The sequence below is a fragment of the Haemorhous mexicanus genome, chromosome 16, assembly GCF_027477595.1.
Source record: "Haemorhous mexicanus isolate bHaeMex1 chromosome 16, bHaeMex1.pri, whole genome shotgun sequence".
In the NCBI taxonomy this organism is placed as follows: domain Eukaryota; kingdom Metazoa; phylum Chordata; class Aves; order Passeriformes; family Fringillidae; genus Haemorhous; species Haemorhous mexicanus.
The window spans coordinates 11,906,791-11,928,040 of record NC_082356.1 but is presented as its reverse complement, the minus strand read 5'-3'; the positions used below and the strand labels follow the sequence as shown (position 1 = coordinate 11,928,040).

Here is a 21,250-nt window from a genome sequence, read left to right as displayed (position 1 = left end):
CCATATCAAGAGCATCCAAGCCCTTTGGTGTGCCTATTTTCTCCATTAAATCCCAGCCTCCTATCTCAACTGCTTTCCTTTTAACATATTCCCAGCACCGAAAAGAATCACAAACAGTTACAGTGACATTATCAGAAGGCTGAGCTTTTGAAACACCAAGCTTATTTCTACTACCAGTTTTACCAAGGTTATTTCTACTACCAGTTCTACAAAGCTTATTTCTATTACCAGTTTTACAGCAAACAGAAGTATGCATTAAGTCAGACCTTTTAACCCCTGTAATTTCCTCATTATCACTATCAGAATCAGAAAACAAAGGAGGAGAAAGAGTTAATATTTCCATGTGTTCATGCAGTTCAGAGTCAGAATCAAGCAAAGGAGCAGATGGCTCAATTTGTTTCTTTTTTAAGGTCATCTTAGCCGGCCGGCCGCCCTGCCGAGGACTCAGAGTTAGATTTAACATTAAGTTCAGCTAGTGGCTCTATGGGGGAGGGGTACGTGGATTTGAAGCCTTTTGCAGACAAACATGAAGAGGCCTTATCAACTTTTCCCGTAGCAACAGACCCGGCAACAGTCTCTGCAGAAAAAATCCCAGCAGAACACTCAGGCTGAGCTTCTTCCCTTTGCTGCTCCCCAGCAGCTACGAGTTCCTCCTCCAGGTCTTTCTTGTCCTGCTCTGCTTTCCACTCCTTTAAGGTGTTATAAAGCAACCTCCAAGTAGGAGATAAATCTGCAGCTGCTTTATCCCCATTCTGAATTACTTCCAGAGTTTTTCTCCAACTTCTTTCCAAGCTCTAACACTAAAAGCAGTAGTTACATCAGTCTTAAAATTTTGAGACTTTGCCCATATTAAAATACTATGCAGAGCATAGTCCGTTGTTTTAACTACTTTTGTTTTTAAGAAAGTTTTCCATGTAGATAAAACAATCTGTTCTTCACTTGTTAAATTATTTCCCATTGTTCCCAGCAGCTCACCTTTTTTCCAGGTGTCAGAATCAGGTCTGGACTGGCAGCTGCTCCCCGCTGCTCTCAGCTTCACTGGGCTCTGTGCTCACTGCCCCTCGCCCGGCAGTTCCATCACGTCAGGGTAGCACCAAATGTCACCATTAGGCCGGACGTGACATACACACGTGACCAAAGTCCAGGAAGAAAAAAAGTTTTTATTCTGCGTCTTCTCCCATTTATCCACCCTTAGCAAAGCGTGATCTTAAGTCATTAACTACATTACAATAACTTATTATATTCATTGGTGCAAAGCAATCAGCATCAATATAATTGGCAAAAGTTTAACAGAAATTTAATAAGGCACGTATACACATCCACTTAGGCACGTAGTCTAGCTTACAAAAATTCTCATGTATCTTTTCTAATCGGTTTCCATGCTGACGGCCTTGTCTTCTTCCTTGCTATGGATACACCGAAAATCATCACGTGTTATTTCTTCTATTAACTCAGCTTTGCTTGCAGGCCAGCTGTCAAGCCCCGCCAAAGCAGCCACTCTGCCCATGGACAGCCCAAGAATCACATTTGCTGGAGCCATCAGACTCAGTCTGAGCTGTCCTTTTTCCAAGCTGCAAACAGAACCTGCCCCAGCCAGTGCCCTGCAAACAGGGAGGGTTCTGTCAAGCCAAGGAGAGTGCCCAGAGATTTGGGGTCTGTGAGTGCTGGCACAGAGAGATCAGGCACAGGGAAACACCTGCAGGAGGAAAATCTCCAGGAAGACAGAAGATCAGGCAATGAGGGAAAACCAAACTCAGAAATGCTGTCGCAGGGAGAGATCAGAGATGTCCACAGGATCCCCTCCAGTGCAGCCCCTCCCTCTGAAAAAGTCCCCTCCCTCCTGTGCCCCCAGCCAAACCTCTGCCCTCAGGGCCGGGGCTCCAAGGCGTGCAGCCCCTCCTGTGCAGGCAGAGCTGCAGCAGAGCTGTGGGGCAGCTCTGCAGCCCCGGGCCCAGTTCCCTCTGCAGGGCACAGGGCTGGGAGCAGCTGCCTGGCCCTGGGGGCTCTGGCAGGGGACACAGCTGGCTCAGGGTGATGCTGTCCCCAGTGCCTGGCTCTGAGCAATGCTGTCAGTGCAGCCAGGGAAGGAGCTGCATCTCCCTCAATCCAATGCCATCATAGGAACAGCTGGAAGTCTCCCTGAGATTTCAGTCCAAGCTGGGAACTTCAGTCCAGGGTACAAATCTGTCCTAGGGCATCTCAGAGTTATAAGATTGACAGGGAAAGGCAGAGGTGTTGTGACACTGAAAATGCTGCTGGGTTGGTGGAATGAGCAGCGTGAGTCCTTGTCTACAAATGTGGAGCTGGGCTGTGGTGGATCCATCTGCTCTCAGCAGCACCTGGTCACTTTTTAAGGGAAAGGTTGGAAGGTGATGACCCTCCACCTGAGAAAGGTTAAATCCCAGAGAAACTCTGAACAGGTCAGAATGACAGACCATCTCCCCTCACTCTCCACTCACCACTTTGCCTCACAGAACTTGCTCTGTTCTCCCTGAGTGCAGCAGTGTTATAGGTTGACTATATGATGCTTTTATCCCCAGTCGTCTTGTTCTGTTTGTGCTGAATAATAAGTTTTGCACCTTTAAGACTTGTTCCAGAGAGTGAAGGAGAGAGAGAAGCAGCAGCAGTTTGTTTTCAGACACAACTCACTCCTCCACATTCCTGCTCCTGGACTGTGTTGTCTGCAGATAGAGAGCGGGACAGAGCTCTCCTTTGCTTTTAGTTAGTTTAGCTAGGTGAGGCAAAGAAGTTCTCTAGACTGTGGTTTTTCCCTTTTCTTTGGCCCTGTTCACACCTGCTCTGGACTGAACACCAGCAGAGCACCGGCAGCTCCACCTGTGGCCACCGGGCCGGGCCTGGGCCGCGGCATTTCCAGCACCGGAGGGGCTGAGCAGAGACTGAGTGAGCTGAACTGCAACCCAGGGGGGACTTGGTGAGTTTGTCATCTCTTCTGGAGCAGTAAGAGTTTCATTGGTTAATATTGTTTAAGTTTTATTGTTTAATGAACAGGTTTTTCCACTTTTCTCCAAGGAGGTATTTTCTCCTGGACCGGTTGGGGGAGGGGCGACTGAATCTGCTTTCCTAGAGGAGCCCTTTGGGGGGTTCTCTCCCAAACTTGCCCTGAACCAGGACAGTGACAGTGTCCAGAATTTCGGGGGTTTTATTGGGGTATTTGGGGAATTTTATTGGATTTTTGGGAGCATTATTAGGATTCTTTGCAGGTCCAGGAATTTTGAGGAATTTTTTTTTTGTTCTTTGGTGGGATTTGCGGGGGGTTTGTGGGGTTTTTTTGGATGCTGCCAAGATTTCTTTGGGTCTTGGGGGGATTTTGTAGGACTTTTTGTTGTTTTGGGCATATTTTTGGGAGGATTGGTGGGGTTTAATTGGGATTTTTGGGGGGGTTGTTGGGATTTCAATAGATTTTGTGGACTTTGATTGGGATTCTAGGGTGTTCTAATGTGATTCTGTGAGATTTAATTGGGATTTTGTGGGTTTTATTGGGATTTTCTGGGCTTTGAAGGAGATTTTAGTGCCTCTCAGCCCTTCCCCACAACTGGGGACAACCCCAAAGCCCCCTCAGACCACCCAAGGTCCCCGAAAATCCCCCCAAAATTACAATAAGATCTTCCAAAACCCCAGAGAATCCCACAAAATACCAGTGAAACCCACTCAAATTAAAAAATACTCCCAAAAACTTCAATAAATGCCCCAAAACAACCAACCCCCCACAAAACCCCCAAATCCACACCACCCCCAAAACTCAGTAATAGTCTCCAAAATAAAATCCCCCAAATTCCAAAACCCCCCAAATCCACACCACCCCCAAAACTCAGTAATTGTCTCCAAAAACCCCAATAATTCCCGCTAAACTCCCTATAAAATTCCCCAAAGCCCAAAAAAGCCACCCCCAAATCCCCAAAACCCTCCCAAAAAAGCCCCCCAAAATCCCCCCAGACTCACTGGGGCCGTCCTGGATCAGGGGGCACCGGCCGGTGGAACAGGAGCCACTTCAGGGGGCCCTCGGAGCTTTTTGGGGAGGGGGCACCATGGGAGACCCCCCCCCCCCCCAAAAACCGGTAAGGGGGGGACACCCTGCTGTGCCCCCTCCCCCTGAAACCCCCAGACCCCGGTTCAGGGTGGGCCTGGGACCCCCCGGGACCCCCAAATCTCGCCCAGGACCCCTCCAGGAACCCCAAACCCCCCAGAGCCCCCCAGGGTTGGCCCAGGACCCCCTGAGAGCCCCCAGACCCCAATCGGGCCCAGCCCAGGATGTCCCCTGAGACCCCCCCAGACCCTTCCCAAGACTCCACCCAGGACCCTGCCAGGACCCTCCAGACCCCTCCCCAAACCCAACTCAGGCTCCCCCAGCCCTTCCCCAGACCCCCGCAGGACCTCTCCCCAAACCCTTCCAGACCCCCCAAAGCCCCTCCCCAAAACCTCCAAAACCCTCCCAGGACACCCTCAGGACCCCCCAGAGCCCTCCCCAAACTCCCCCAGGACCATCCCAACACCCCCAGACCCTCCCAAGACCTTCCTACGACCCCTTCCCAAAACCCCCCCAGACCCACCCATGTCCCCCCTCGAGACCCCTCTTAGGACCCATCCGCACCCCCAGGTCCCCCCACAATGCCCCAGGACCCTCCCCAGACCCCATCCAAAGCCCCGGACCCCTCCCCAAAGCCCCCCCAGACCCCCCAGGACCCTCCCCCGCCCCCCCGATCCCCCCCCAGGACCCTCCCGCACCTGTCCCCAGCCCGGCGGGTCCCGGTGGCGGCGGGGAACGGGGCGCCACTCAGGGCTCGCCTCTGATTGGCCGGAGCCGCGCAGGGAAGGCGGGCGTTACTGAGAGGAACCACGCCGTGATTGGTTTTTTGGGGACATGCAGCGTGGTCATTGGTTAAATTGGGTTGGGGCGCGTCGCTATTGGCTGGGAGCCCACCCACGCGGCGGAGGCGGGTGATTGTGAGGCGAAAGCGGCAGAGGAGAAGCTGAGGTGGGGTCGGGGGGGGAAACTGGGGGGGTTTGGGGCGGGTCTGAGGGGAAAGGGGGGATTTTTGGGGGCATTGACTGGAAATAGGGGGGTGTGCGGTGGGTTTGGGGGGAACGAAGGCGTGTGAGGGGGCTTTGGTGGGTCTGAGGGGGCTTTAGGGAGCTTTGGGGGAAGCTTGAGAGGGTCTGGAGCGTTCTCAGGTGGGTTTAGGGAGATCTGAGGGGAATTGGGAGGGTCTGAGGGGATTTTGAGAGGAACTGGGGTGTTGTGAGGGGATCTGGGAGGTTCTGAGGTGGGTCTGGGGGGAATTTGGGGGAGTCTTGGGAGATTAAGGGGTCTGAGGGGGATTTGGGGCAGTCTCATGGATTTGGGGGGGTCTCAGGTGGGTCTGGGGTGAATTTTGGGGAAAACTGGGGGGAGTCTGAGGGTCCTGGGGAGGTTTTGGGGGTCTTGAAGAGTGGTTTTGGGTCTGGAGTGGTCCTGGGCCAACCTTGGGGGACTGTGGGGGACCTGGGGGAGATTTGGGGTCCCGGGGGGGTCTCAGGCTCACCCTGAACCGGGGTCTGGGGGTTTCAGGGAGGGGGCACAGCAGGGGTTCCCCCTTCAGGTTTTTGGGGGGGTCTCCCATGGTGCCCCCTCCCCAAAAAGCTCCGAGGGCCCCCTGAAGTGGCTCCTGTTCCACCGGCCGGTGCCCCCTGATCCAGGACGGCCCCAGTGAGTCTGGGGGGATTTTGGGGGCTTTTTTAGGGGATTTTGGGAGGGTTTGGGGGATTTGGTGGAGGTTTTTGGGGAGAATTATTAGGTTTTGGGGGGATGTTGCATGATTTGGGGGGGTTTTATGGATTTGTGGGGTTTTGGATTTTGGGGGATTTTATTGGAGTTGTGGAGGGTTTCTTGGGGGGGATTTATTGAAATTTTCGAGAGTGTTTTTAAATTTCGGTGGGTTCCGCTGGTATTTTGTGGGATTTGCGGGTGTTCAGAGGTTTTTTTTGGGATTTTTTGGGGATTTTGGAGGTTTTTAGTGGAATTTTGGGGGGGCTTTGCAGTTATCCCCAGCTGTGGGGAAGGGCTGAGAGGCACCAAAATCTCCTTAAAATCCCCAAAAGTCCCTATAAAACCCACGACATCCCAATTAACTCTCACAAAGTTCTGTTAGAACACCCTAGAATCCTGATAAACACCCACAAAATCCATTGAAATCCAAAATCCTCATTAAACCCCACAAATCCCTGCAAAAATGTCTGCAAAACCATAAAAAGTCCCACAAAATCCACCCCGAGACCCAAAGAAATCTTGGCAACACCCAAAAAACCCCACAAAAACCTCCCCAAATCCGAACAAAAAACTCCACAAAATTCCTTAAAAAACCTGAATCTCCAAAGGATCCCACTAAATGCCTCCACAATTCCAATAAACCCCCCCCAAATCCCCCAATAATCCAAATAAACCCCCTCAGAATTCCAGAGAATCTCACAAAACCCTCACAAAATCATAGTAAAAGCCCCAAAAGTACAAAAAACCTTAGAAGATTTCAATAAATCTCGAAACACCCCCCTCCCACAAGGCCAATAGAATCCCCCAAAGTCCAAACCCACCAAAATCCACAAACCTCCCAAAATCCCCAACACCCCCCAAACTCAGTGATTCTCTCCAAAAACCCCAATAATTGCCCTAAACTCCCAACAAACTCCCCCAGCCCACTGGTATGAACCAGCTGTGCTCCACATGGTTCCAGGTGCTCTCTTTCACCCTCACTTTTGTTCCAGTCACTCCCAGTATCTCCCGGTGTTCCCCAGTTCCCTCGTTCCCTCCAGCATGTTCCCAGTCACTCCCAGTATCCCCAGTATGATCCCATTTGCTCCCAAGCATTCCCAGTCACCCTCAGTTTAGTGGCACTCGCTGCCAGTATGATCCCAGTCACCTCCAGCATGATCCCTGTTCATCCCAGGATAAGCCCAGCAGTTTCCAAATGCCCACAGCATGCACCCAGTCACTCCCAGTCACTCCCAGTTGCTCCTAGCATGATCCCAGTTCCTCACAGCTGCTCCCAGTCACCCTCAGCACCATCCCAGTTATTCCCAGTACATCCCATTTGCCCCAACATGGTCTCATTTGCTCCCCACAGGCTCCTGCTCACTCCCAGTGTGATCCCAGTCTCCATCAGTGTGATCACAGTCTGCCCTGGCAGTATGATCCCAGTATTATATCAGTACAAACCCAGCACAGTCCCAGTCACTCCCAGTATGATCCCAGTATAATGTCAGCACAAACCCAGTACAGCCCCAGTCACTCCCAGCATGATCCCAGCATAATGTCAGCACAAACCCAATACAGTCCCAGTATGATCCTACTATGATCCCAGTATGATGTCAGTACAAACCCAGTACAGCCCCAGTCACTCCCAGTACAATCCCAGTATGATGTCCATACAAACCCAGTACAGTCCCAGTCACTCCCAGTATGATTCCAGTATGATGTCCATACAAACCCAGTACAGCCCCAGTCACTCCCAGTACCATCCCAGTCCAGCCCAGTCCCTGGCAGCGCTGCCACTGCTGGGATCTCCCAGCCCTGGGTGCGTTCCCCCCTCCCGGAGGTGCCGAGAGGAGCCCCAAGGGCTGGCAGTGCCCAGGCAGGGTCCCCAGCAAGGCCCAGTTTGGATGTGCAGCCCCCAGTTTTCCCAGTTTGCCTCTCCTTTGGCCCGGGCCGGGTTCCCCCCGCCCGCAGCGGCTGGGAGCAGCCGAGAGCCCCGCGCTGCCCATCCCGACCTGTCCCGGCTCCATCCCCGCTCCTTCTGCGGGAACGGGGCACCGAGGGTGTCGCTGCTGCTGGGGGAGGAGGAGGAGGGAGGGAAGGGGAGGGATGGAGGGGGAGAAGGAGGTGGGGTTAGGGAGGGGGAGGAGGTGGGGGAGATGGAAGAGGAGGGATGAAGGCGGAGAGAGCAGTGAACGAAGGAGGGAAAGGAGGTGGGGTTAGGGAGGGCGAGGAGTAGGGATGGAAGGGGAGGGATGGAAGAGGAGAAGGAGGTGGAGATAAGACTGCGGAGGAGGACAAGGAGCGGGGATGGAAGGGGAGGAGCGGGAGGAAAAGGAGGGGCAAAGGCGGATCAAGGCTGGGCAGACGGAACCATGTGCTCGAGCCCTGCCTGGATTTGCAGCCCCCACCTGTGGGATCATCAACCGCCCCCCATCGCGCAGGTGGGCGGAGAGCGGGAGCTCGGTCCAGATATCCCGGGGGGATCCCTGGGTGGGGTTTTTTGGGGAGATGTTTGGAGAATGAAGAAGTCCAAGGCTTAGTGGAAAAGGCCCCTTGGGGGGACATCGGGGGGTGCCGTTGGTGGCTGCCGGCAGAGGCAGCCTGGAGGAGCAGAGCCCTGTGTCCCCCAGGAGCCCAAAGTGGGGAGCCCAGAGAGGGGGGAGCGCTGCCATTGGCGGGACCCTCAAGAGCTGGAGAGGGGCAGGGGGGACTCCTTGGAGCCCCTGCAGCCCAGAGCAGGGAATGAGGGGAGAAGGGAGCCCGGGAGCCTAAACAGCCCCAGCATCCCTAAATGGGGAGGGCAAAGAGGGGGGAGCTTTTGGGATTGCTGGGACTGCCAGCAGCCTGGGCAGGATGGGCAGTGAGGAGAAGTGTGACCCCCAGCAGCTGGGACAGGGGGGAACCCCGAACACCAGAGGGACCAGGGACAGGGAACTCTTTGGAGGCTTTTTCAGGGCTGAATTTTGGTGTTTGGGAGGTTTTTCTGGAGCCCAGGTGGCCTGTGACTTGTAGAGATGGACTTGGGCAAAGGGACCTTCAAAATCCACGTGGTCATCCATTGTTTTACCCAAACCAGGATTTCCCATTGCAGCCCCTGGGAGGCAGTGAGGAAGAGGAAGGTGCCCCAGGACACTGAGGCAGGTGAGGAGGAAGTCAGTGCCCCTTTCCCCCTCTCTCCTGCTCCATTTCCCAGCCCAGCGCGGCCCCCGGCTGCAGGACAGCCCTGGGGGGATCTCCTTCCCCCTGCCTGTGCCACGGAGGCAAATCCCATCCTGTTTTTGTCCCTCCTCCTCCAGAGCAGGAGCTGAGCATGGAGAGCAGGGAGGACAAATCCCCGGGGCAGAACCTGGTGGAAGAGGCCGTTTTGAGCAGCTCCACAGCACAGGAATCCAACGGGGAGGAAAAGCCCCGGAGATCCTGCACGAGGAGGGGCTGCAAACGCAGATGGCGGGGATCTGAGGGGGAAAGAGCCAGCCTGGGCCGGGAAGGCAGCCAGAGATGGAGCCAGAGCTCAGAGCTGGTGCTCCATGAGCAGCTCCATGATGGGGAGAAGCCCCACACGTGTGGGGAGTGTGGGAAGATCTTCAGGTGGAACTCTGAGCTGATCAGGCACCAGAGGACCCACACTGGGGAACGGCCCTACGAGTGTGATCAGTGCAGGAAGAGGTTTCAGACCAGCTCCAATCTCCTCAAGCACCAGCACACTCACACAGAGGAGAGGCCCTTCTGCTGCCCCGACTGCAGGCAGGGCTTCAGGCAGAATGCCCATCTTGTCACGCACCGAGGCATCCACACTGGGGAGAGGCCCCACGAGTGTGAGGAATGTGGGAAGAGCTTCAGGCACAGCTCCAACCTGATCAGTCACCGGAGAACCCACACCGGGGAGAGGCCCTACGAGTGTCGGGAGTGTGGGAAGAGCTTCAGCCGGCATTCCAACCTGGTCATCCACCAAAAGATCCACACTGGGGAGAGGCCCTACGAGTGTTCTAAGTGTGGGAAGAGATTTCAGAGCAACTCCCTTCTTCTCCAGCACTATCAGATTCACAGAGAGGAGAGGCCCTTCCAGTGCCCTTACTGTGGGAAAGGATTCAAGCACAACTCCACCCTCATCACCCACCGGCGCATCCACACTGGGGAGAGGCCCTACGAGTGTCCCCAGTGTGGGAAGAGCTTCAGCTGGAGCTCTAACTTGACCCAACACCAACAGAGGCACCGGTAAGGGAAGCCCTGCGAGTGCCCCGAGTGCGGGAAGAGCTTCGTGTGCTGCTCCAGCTCCATCCCCCACTGGAGGAGCCCCTTTGGGCACAGCCCTGGTCACCCACATTCCCTGTGATCCATGTTGGGAACACACCTGGCTGCTTCTCCTGTTTCTTTGGCCTTAATTTTCTTCTGATTCATCTTCATCCCTTAAAACCACCATAAACATGGTTAAATAAATGAAATTGATCAAAGATATCTAAAGTCCCACCATTTCTCAGGTGTTTGAGGAGGAATTTAGGATTTGGGGACACATTCTGTGTGGAGTGTCCCTGTTGCTAAAAGGCAGGAATTTGATCTCATCCTTCTTGTGTTGCTAACAACTCCTCCCCTGGCCCAAACCCAAACTCCACCCCTGGCGTACCCTATAAAAACCCCATGGCCCTGCCTTTGCCCTGTTTTTTGGGGTCAGAAATGAATTCTGGAGCTCTCTGAAACCAGGACCCGTCTCGTTTGTTCCCAGCACCGGCAGCTGCAGCCTCCCTGGACACCATGAACTCTGGAGAATGGGGGCAGCCAGTGAGGACAGGTCCTGGATTGCAAGATAAGTGTGTGTTGTGTTTGCCATCTGTCAGAGGTGGGGCAGTTATCTTCTGTGCATTGGGCAATTTAGCTCTTCCACAACCATTCCTCCCTCCAGGAGATATCTGCTGTTAATGGGCCATTAATTTACAGGAGAGTGAACATGTTTTTCACAGGCAGCTTCACAGAAACTGGAAAACGTGGGGGTTCCCAGGAGGGGGCACCCCTGATCCAGGGCATCGAGGTGCTGCCTGCAATTGTCCATAACCACCCCTAAGGAGCCTCCAGGGCTTCACCCTCCATGAGCTGCAACAGTCGTGTCAGGAAAGGTGACAAGAGCCCGTGGAATGGTCCTTGTTGCAGGCAGATTAGCCACTTGTAGCTCTTCAAAACTCCCTCCTTTAAAAAAATGAAAAAACTGAAACCGTTCCTAAATGTGAAAACCATGTTCACTCTCCTGTGAAAATGTAAAAAGTTTAATAAAGGACAGTGGGAGACCAGGACCATGGAGCAAAGGTTATTATGGCTGGGTGCATCTTGGCACTCAGCCAGGAGCACCCTGTTCCCTTCGGGGATCCCCCTGAAATGCCTTTTCCCTTACACCAGCCTGTTGCATATTCATTGACCCTCATGCATATCCATAAACTACTTTACATATTCCAGGAATGATTTTACATGGCCCCTCCTTGGGTCTGCCTTTTCAGAGCATGTGTGTTTCTTGGCTGTGGTTTTGGCTTCTTCTCTTTATCACCTCCAGGTTTTGGGCCTTGGTCACTCTGTCTGCAGACAGGGAGTGCTGATAGTTGGCAGATCTGTGCAGGTGTGCTCATCCTGTGTGCATTGGATATTATCCCATCCTAGCAGGCAGTTTAACACAAGCAGCTATTTCATGAAGCTTAATTAACAACATAGAATAAAAGCTGTATCTTTACAACAAAGTTGCTTTAACATCGCAGATATAAAATCCATTTTAATATTTGCTAAAAGCCAATATTAGAAGATGTATCTATAACATTGCCCATATCTTTCCTTACCCTTTTGTTCCCAAGTGTGCAGCAAGGAGTGAAAACTGCCAGCATGACACGGGGTTGCTGCCATCTCTCCGTCGCCCCGTGTCCCTTTCCTGTAAGAGCCTGAATGAGAGATGAGGGGCTCCAGACAGCTCTCCAAAATGCAGTTTATTGTATCCAAGATGTTACAGCAGTCCAGGGTCTGGTGACAGAGCCTGTGCCTCCAGCTGTCAGCTCCAGCTGCAGAGAAGCCTGGAGACCGTTTAGCTTTGGTTACAGTGCATTAAATACTCTGCTTTGCTGAGCATCTTAATACAGTAGAACCAATCTTTACCTTTACTTTTATCTATAGCCTATCATAACTCCTGTAATTACCATATTCATATTACTATTCTCCAGTCATTAAAAGTTAGTACCTTACAGTTAAAGCTAGAAGTTGTTTTTCAGTTTTCTTGCAATGGAAAATTCTGAGACCTTTTTTCTATTTGCAATATTGACAGTCTTGTTTACCTGTGGAATCTTTTTGGTTGGTAAAAACATCTTCTTGTTTGAGGTGGGTTTATCCTTTGCTCTAAGCCATAAAATACCCTTGTAAGTAGCACACCCTTTGCCTTAGTTACCCAGTGAGACTGGCCCAGCACTTCTTTTCTTCTTTATCAAAACTTGCTTTCATTTCTATTCCTTCTTCAGATTCTGCATTAAAAAATCTTTCTGTCATGCACACATATCTGTTAAAGATTCTTGTCAAACTTTCATCCTTCCCAACACTCTATGCCACCCTGTCCCTCTTTTCCAGAGGGCAGAACAAGGGACAGAATCTGTCCAGAGGTGACACGGGAGCGCTGCTGTCTTCTCTCCGTCCTGTGTCCTCCTTTCCCCCCCATCTTTCCATGTTCCCCTTCCCTGCCTGTCACTGCTGAGTCAGAAATGACACGGATAAATGAGTGACACACTCCATGCATCTTCAGAAAGCCAAAAATCATCTTTATTAGGAGACGCATTTTTTTATACTCAGTCCTGATTTCGGTGGACCTGATTGGTTATTTTACATTTCACATGATTGGCTAATTAAGAAAACCCCTTGGGGTAAACAATCCATGAGGAAAACAATTGTCACAAACACCACCTGCGAGGTTGTTCATGATTCTTCATCTCCAGCTCCCTAATGTTTCCCAGACGGATCCATGGGAAATCTTACCTGGATTGTGTATCCACACCTACCCGGGAAGGTGACGGCCGCGCCGTCCCGGGCCCTCCCTCTAGAAATGGCGCTTACCACGCTGTTTAAGGTTCCCCTTTTTTCTTGCCCAAGTCCTTCTTTTCCTGTCCCCAACCTCCCCTTCCCCCCTGCTGTTGGAACCCAGGGCACAGGGAATGTCTCCCTGCCTGTCCTGAGAAGTCCTGATCCCCAAGAGATCACTGCTTTTAACTTTTGTCCATGGAGAAAGCTTCCAAGACTTTGGGATGAATTGGAATCTACGAGTGTGTGAAATAGAGATTAGTGTAGTTTATCACAGGGTGAAAAACTGAGAGCTTTGGGTGTTTAGTATGAGGGTGGATAGAAGACAAGACAGAGGATTTTGGGCGTTGCCTGATCTCCTTCTCGTTCTTCATCTCCTCCATTTTCTGTTGTGTTGGGAGCACAGGGTGATTGGTTGGAAAGAGCTGCAATGCAGATGCTGAGTGGTAAACAAAGAATTAGTTACTGGTAGAAAGGTAGAAATAAAATGTGTTCTAAGAGTTAATTAGGCAAAATGATTTTAAAAGACCTTGAACCTGTGTGTCCTATGACTTTTGGTGCCTTCTCTTTGTACGCTAAGTCTGGTGTGCAGACGGCGTGCTGAACTTTTGGTAAGAGAAAAATGAACAACAGCCTGAAGACTGAAAAAACCAAAGGTCCCATTTGTTTCTCAATCCTGGCACAGAACTTTTTAGAGGTGTCCCCATCAGGGGATCCTCAGGGGGGGTTCACACCTCCCTCCTTCCCCCCCTTCCTGCCCCGCTGCTCAGCCCCGCTCCAAGCCCTGCACCCGGGGCCCTCGCCACTTCACAAAAGGAACCAAAATTACCCCAAATCCACCCAAAATTACCTCAGAACCCATCCTGAGGGGCTCTGGGGGAAATTTGAGGGGAGTTTTGAGGGGATTTGGGAAGATTTTGGCTGGGTTTAAATCCTTCACCCGCTTGGGCATCCACAAGGTACTAAAACCACCCAAAATTTCCTCCAAATTAACCCAAAATCCACAAAAAGTCGACCCAACAACCAGGCGGTTGGGGGGAAAATTTGTGGGGTTTTGAGATTTAGGGGGATTTTGTCTGGGTTTGAATCCTACACCAAATTTTGTGTCCAGGAGGTACCAAAACCACCCCAAATCCACCCAGAATTGACCCAAAATTACCTGAAATTCACCAAAAATTACCTCCAAATCCATCCTGAGGGGGTTTGGGGTAGATTTGGAGGGATTTTAGGGGGGCATTTAGAGTGGATTTGAATCCTATGCCCACTTCAGCATCCACAAAGTACCAAAATCCCCCAAATCCATCCAAAATTACCTGAAATGAATGAAAAATTCATCCTGAGGGGGTTGGGGGGAGGTTTGGTGGGGGGGGTTTAGGGGTTTTGGGGGGGATTTAAGGGGGCTTTTTGGCAGTCATCATCAGCTGAGACCAAACCCTAAAGACTGTGCCCCTCATGAAGAGGAGATCAAAGAACTGCTCCCCTTCTGAGGAGGAGATCAAAAGCCAGAGGAGACTGAGCTATTAACTCATTAGGTTAAAACGTATTCATTTAATCAAGTATCATCATTTCTGTTAGTTTATCCTTTGTGATTAAGTCTCAAATGCTTTCCTATTCCTTGTTAATTTAGCTGAATGATATTCATTTTGGTTTTGTAAACTATTAAGTCATATTCTTCATGTTATATATGGGGTCCCATATGTCTAATTCAATAAACCACAAACTTAAAATTTAGCAGCAGTTTTAACTGAGATAAAACAATACAATCAAATAGAATCCAGTAGTTACAAAAAGAAATTTGGCAGTGGTTTGGATAAAGCATAACCAAAACTGCTCAGGGTACAGAGAGGGCTTCCCACCCTGCCTCACATGCAAAAGGCAAAAGGATCCAAACACAACTTATGTACTGTGGGCTAATACATATTCATCAATATTTTCCTGTAAATCTCCTTCTGTTTCTGATTCTTGAAATCAACATCACCACACTCACAGCGCATGCTCCCACTGTGGCTAAGGGGGCTTCTGGCTCTCTGGGGCTCTCCTCTGAGGAAGGCCAACAGTCTTCCTCACTGTCCTCTGAATAACCTGACAGGCTGTGCATGTGCCCCAAGTCCTGTGTTATGTAAGTAAGCACTATGCTCCAATTAAGCCTTTTTATTTTATAGAAAAGAACACTCTTTTATGCTCCCTGTCTGGAATTATCCCAATGTTATTCATGTCATGGCCGATCCTGTCCTGGGAGTTGTCTTAACTTCGTCTTGATGCCAATTCTGACTTGGGAGTCTTCCTAACTTTTGTTCATCAAGGCCAATTCCAATCTCCTGTATCCTGTTTCCCACATGTATCATCTACAAAGAAACCCATCTGCTTCATACTATGAATCACATATACCTTTCCAATTTTCTTCCCAAAATATTGATATAATTACAATTTTGTTAGCACAAACCACATCCATTTATCACAATTTCCCCCATCTTCTCTTTGGATAATATTAATTCATGCTTTTTATTAAAGACTGAATCTTGGTATCTTCTACATCCCACAAATCCAGGTTTTCACACTTCCTCATTTCTCTTTTTGATCAAATTTGATACATGGTATTTTACCTATGCAGGAAATAAAACATGGTATAGACCACAATAGAGTCCAGCTGGTATAAACCACCAGATTTTGTTAGCACAAATCATATCCATTTATCACAACAGGCCAAAAGCTTGGAAAAGGATGAAAGAAATGCTCCGATGACGACGGTAACAAAAAAAAAACCCAAAATAATTTATCTTTGACAGCAAATGAACACCCGCCGCCCTCCAGCCCCCCGAGCCTGGCAGGCCAAGCGGTGCCGTTCCCATGGCATGAGGTGCTGGCAGCCTGAGGAGAGAAACCAGAGAGCCACGGTCAGTCGCAGCAGGCTCCTGTCCCCCTGTCCTGCCATGGCCTGTGCCCGGGCCAGGCTGCTGGCTGTGCTCAGAGCCCAAACCTCCAGTCCTAGTCTCTGTTTTTAGAGAAGGGCAGCATGGCAGGCCATGTTCCACCTCCTCCGCCTAATCACGGCACAGCAACTCCTCAGCAGCTGCAAGAGCGGGATGCCCGTGTGCCCGCTGCCGCCTGCCCAGAGCCCTTCTGCCAGCCGAGCTGTGGAGCCGGGTGCCCACCTCTGGAGAGCTGCTGCCAGGAGAGGAGCCGATCCTGCACCAGGTCCTCATCCTTCTGGAAGGGGCTGTCCCTGCAGACCGTGGCCCCTGGGGTAGTGCTGCCACTGGACGTGCTCCACAGATGCTGCAGGCGCTTCCCCATCTGGTCTGGGCACCAGTTGAAATCCTCCTGGGAAAAACGGAGAACAATTGCATGGAAGTCAATTCAAAACAAGACCTGGAAACAAGAAAAAGCACAAAGCCTGTCACCATTCCACAGGCCTGAGGAGGGTCTGACCACTCAATGAAAGAATTAAACCTGCCCAAGGGTGGGGAAAATCCCCACCTTTCCTCCCGTAAACGCACCCCCCATCCACACGGATGGATGCTTTTGTCAGGCTGGCTGCCCCTGCCTCAGCCCGTGCCAGTCTGGCTGGCAGAAGCTGTCAGCAAGGCCAGCAGCCGGCTCCCCTTCCACAACTGCAAGCAAGGGATGTTGTTTCATATATAAATTTGTGTATGATTTTAACCTAATCATTGTAGTGCACAATACTAGTCTCCCTAAAATAGTATATAAGTGCTTTTATCCCACAATAAAATCAGATTCTGATCCCTGAGTCAGTCTCCCCGTCTCTCTCCATCGCCGACACTTCCCTGATAAAGAACTGTTATTCCTGCCCCCATGTTGTTACCTGAGAGCCCCCTTTAATTTCAAATTTTTAGCAATTGAGAAGGAAGGGGTTTGCATTTTTCCATTTCAAGAAAGGCTCCTGCCTTCCTTAGCAAACACCTGTCTTTCCAAACCAAGACACAGGAGCCACCTGTATTATACATGGAAATACTTCACACGAAAAACCAAGAGCCTCAAAAAGGCAAAACAGCTTGGTAATTTGTAGAAAGTAACTCTGATCAAAAATAAAATGTGTGAATAGATTGGTCTAAAGATGACATTCACAATTTTCCTGGTGACATTGTGCACTGTACTGTAGCAGGGGATAGTCACTGGACATATAGAGTAGGATAACTGGATATGCTTTTCAAACTTATTCTTAGTATTCATTGAATTATTCATTGAATTCTCATCCTTCTGTACACTTCAGCTCTGCTGTAAACTTCAGAGACATTTTTTCACAAGCTTCTAACAAGTTACTCTGGATCCATAATTCCTGAGACCAAATGGAGTCCAAATGCCAAGTGGGATTACTCTTTTCAAAGCCTGCAGTCACACAGAATGGAGCAGCACTTAAATCATCCTGTGCATCCCATACACATAACAGTCCAGTCACTGACCATCTGCAATAATTTTTTTGACTTTTGCTACAAATTACCTTCAAGAATAAGCTACAAATAATATCTTGATCTGGTTTAAATTCAGGGATTGCACTGCAATTGCCCAAAAAAATTCTAAGGGAACCTAGTGCTGTTGCAGTAATACAAGAGAACTGTAAGTGTGTATTACTAGTTGTTATTCATAATAGGCAAAAATGGCTCAGCTCAGCTTTGCAAAGTAAGGAACAAATCATGGAGAGTTGAAATGATGGAGTTGGGACAGTGTAGCCAGTCTGCTTTTTGTGAGAGATGCTCTTAAGCAGTGGCAGTAGTAATGTACTCATCTCCTGTAACTTTGCTCCTTGTGATCTACTTTCCCCCTCTGCAATTTTTTCTGCTCTTTTTTTTTCTTTATTTTTTTCAGCTGAGTACCAAAAGGAAACACAGAACTGCAATGTTGCTACCAAAATAATAGATTTTTTTTTTTCAAAATAAAAAATACTAACAGCTTTTAGAAAACACATCAGAAGTGTTGGAAAGTATAAACAATACAAGATATTGAACAGGATTTTTACATAATACTACATCAGCCAAACAAATGGATAGTAAGGCTTGAGGAACAAGGATGTAATTAAAGTTTTATTAAAAGCGCTTCTTTTGTTCTGTGTGTGGTAACTGTCATCACCCTGATGTAAATACTTCACCATCTATTTAAATTTTCCTAGGCTGTATTATTTTGCAATCAGCTATGATTTTTTAGATTTCTCTTGTACCCATCACTGAATTATCTGAGCACAATCTCCAAACAAGACAAATGGTAAAGTAGCAAAGGGCTGCAATAACTGAGCAGCCAACAGGATAAGCCACATTGGCATCTCTTGGCTCTGCCAAATCCTCTGTGAGTGCTTTCGTTTCTTTTCCACTTTGGTTTAAAATGCAACACAATTTCATTACTTCTGATGGCTCACCTCTGAAAGAAAAAGGCAGTAGCTGTTTTTGGTAGGGTAAGTTGCATTTGTAAATTGGCTCACCTCCTTGGCAGCAGAACTGCATTTTTTCTTATCTGCTCCTCAGCTTGAGTGGGGAGAAGGCGCAAAAGGATGAGAGAGGCTGGTGGAGCTCTGATGGTCTGAGGATGCAATGGTGCAAAGAGCTGGAAGGTGAAATACCTTTTCTTGAGTTCAGGGTCATTAGGGAAAGGGAGTGTGTGCCTGAAAGCTCAGTTCTGTCAGCCATATTCACCGAGTAAAAGGCTTTTTTCCTGCACTTGTGTGTGTGGCCAATGCCAAGGGATGGCAGCTCTTTCTGTTGTGGGGGCATTGCAGCCTCCAACTGCAGAGTATGCAAACTGAGCTGCATTGAAATGTGTTTTCCAGGGCTCAGTTTTGGGGCTGGTCCTGGTTAACTTCTTTATTGCCTGGTTAACTTTTTTATTGATGATCTGGAGATGGAGATTGAGAGCACCCTCAGTAAATTTGCAGATGCCCAGTTGGGTGGGAGTGTGGATCTGCTGGAGGACGGGAAGGCTCTGCAGTGAGACTTGGACAGACTGGATCAATGGGCCAAGGACAAGGCCATTGAGGTTCCACAAGGCCAAGGGCCACATCCTGCAGGTCACCAGCCGCCTCAGTGTGAGCCAGAGTGTGCCCAAGGGGGCAAGAGGCCAATGGCACCTGGCCTGGATCAGCAGCAGTGTGGGCAGCGGGACCAGGGCAGTGCCTGCCCCTCTGTGCTGGGCACTGCTGAGGCCACAGCTCGAGGGCTGTGTCAGCTCTGGGCCCCTTGGGAAAAAGGACATTGAGGGGCTGAGTGTGTCCAGAGAAGGGCAGCAAGGCTCACAAAGGCTCTAGAAAACATGTCCCATGAGGAGTAGCTGAGGGAGCTGGTTTGTTCAGTCTGGAGAAGAGGCTCAGGAGGGACCTCACCGCTCTCTCCAACTCCCTGACAGGAGCGTGCACTGAGGGGGGGCTGCTCTCTTCTGCTGGGCCTGCACTGAGAGCCAGAAGAAGTGGCCTCACGTTGAGAGGAAATTCAGGTTAGACTTTAGAAAAAAAATTCCACTGCTCAGGTGTTCAGGCCTGGGAATAGGTTGGCCAGAGGGGTGGTGCAGTTGCCATCCCTGGAGGTGTTAAAGAGACCTCTGGATCTGACACTGGCAAATGGTTTAGTGGTCTGTGTTTGAAGTGTCAGAGCTGGGCTGACGTTGAACTGATGCTCTTCAAGATCTCTTTCACCTCTGACGGTTCTACAATTCCAAGCGCTTCCCGCCTTGCCGAGGGGAAGGCTCAGGGCTGTCCCGAGTCCGAGGGCGGCCGTGCCCTGACGCGCTGGGGCGGCGTCTCCTGAGGGGCCGGGCCGGGCTCTGCCCTCAGCTCCGCGAGATCCCAGATCAGCCCGGCGGGGCCTCCGCTGTCCTTCAGCCCGGAGATCCCACCCCTCAGCCCGCAGATCCCACCCCTCAGCCCGCAGTTCCCACCCCTCAGCCGGACAGCGCTCGGCAGCGGGCACCCGCCTCGCCTCGGGGTCTGCCCGGAGCCATCCGCGCCACTGGATCACAGGTACCCGAGCCGTGCCCCATTTCCCCCCTCGGCACTCCCCAGCCTTCCCACAGAAGGCTGCTGTTTCATCTTTAGACTGTTGCCTTCCAACCCCCACCCCCCCACCCCGCTCTTATTTTAAATATGTATATGTTCTTTCCCTTTTATATTTGGGCTGATCTGGAGTGCTTGCTAAGGCTTCAGAGTGGAGCTCTGATAACGAGCTGTAAATCACTCACGGCCCATCTGAGGGAGGAGGGAGCGAGGGAGCTGAAATAGGCCAGGAGAGCCCCAAGTCCTGTTCCACAGCGCAGCGTCCTCACGGCCTCAGCTGCTGCTGTGGGGTTTGGTTTCCACAGGACGCCAACAACCCGCACTTCTCCCCTCTGGCCTTTGCTCCCTGGGTTTCGAAGGATAAGTCCTGCCCAGGCTGGCTGGTCTACTGACCGTGCCAGCCATGTGCTCTGGTGCTGCTGAGCACACACATTGACAGATCTGCACTTCTCCAGGAGTGGTTTCTGAGATTTAAAGCAATGTTACTGGGTTGTTTTCCATAACTGATGGAGAAGAATTTTAGATGCAACATTTGCCAGCTGTTTGTTGAAGCAAATCTAGTTGTTTGTCTTTCCACCTTGCTCTGTGATGCAACAACCGAGGTGAGCTATTTGAATCTAATTAATGTAGGCTGGTTTATAAATACTATTTTGCGTACCTCCTGTAGGTTGCAAAAGTCAAAAAGATGCAGGTAAAGGTCAAGATGTGTCCTTGTATACATCCAGTTTTAAACCCCTTGTGCTTCTTATATTGCATAATTGTATAAACATGTATTAAATGAAACTCTTCTGAAAAGCAATTAGCTCCAGAGCAAACTCATTTTTACAGGCTTCCTTTTGTTTGGGTGGGTTGTGTTTTTTCTTAGGCTGGCAGGGTGGTGGCAGTAGGACAAAAAGAGGTGAGGAAGGCTGGCAAGCTTTTCCTTGTTGTGGCAGGGTTGGATTTGCAGGAAAATGAAATGCATGTCTGTTATCACTTCTGAAAGGCTGCAGGGAGATGACCTCTCTCAATTCTCCTCTCTAAGGGAAGCAGCAAAGGAACGGGGCAATCAGTAACTCCCAAGAGAAAGCAGGGCTGGCTGCTTTCAATGGATGGATGCACAGTGATGACAAGGATTCTGCTTTGAGCCTTTGCTCCACTTGGAGAAGGAAAATGAATCCATTCTTAAGCTGCATTTGCCACTGATTTAAAATTTCTGCCTGGAGCGAAGTAATTTTTGGAGAAATTGTAAGAGGTTACTGTGATGCTTGCATCAACCTTCTCTGTTTGGGACTTGGGGCGTGTTTGAGGGAGCATCTTTGTGCCTCCAAAGCTGAATGTCACTCTGCTGCTCTGCTCTCAGAGGCTGCCCTGTGGGGTTTGTGAAGAAGCAATGCTGTGGGGTTTTGTGGGTTGCATGGTTCATGGAATGTGGCAATGTCTTTGGAGAATTTCAGTGGGTTCTCACTGTAAGGAACATGTCTCTGTGCTCACTGCCCTTGGTT

General features: G+C 50.3%; 1 protein-coding gene across 1 annotated transcript in view; it reads left to right on the top strand.

Annotated features, from left to right (window-relative positions):
* Positions 1–21,250, top strand: part of LOC132334955 (zinc finger protein 850-like) — a 300,730-nt gene that overhangs the window by 161,338 nt on the left and 118,142 nt on the right. Inside the window, exons 3-4 of the mRNA XM_059861079.1 lie at positions 9,297–9,961; positions 13,497–13,501. Coding sequence (XP_059717062.1) covers positions 9,297–9,961; positions 13,497–13,501 — 670 coding nt within the window. The remainder of the gene's footprint in view (positions 1–9,296; positions 9,962–13,496; positions 13,502–21,250) is intronic.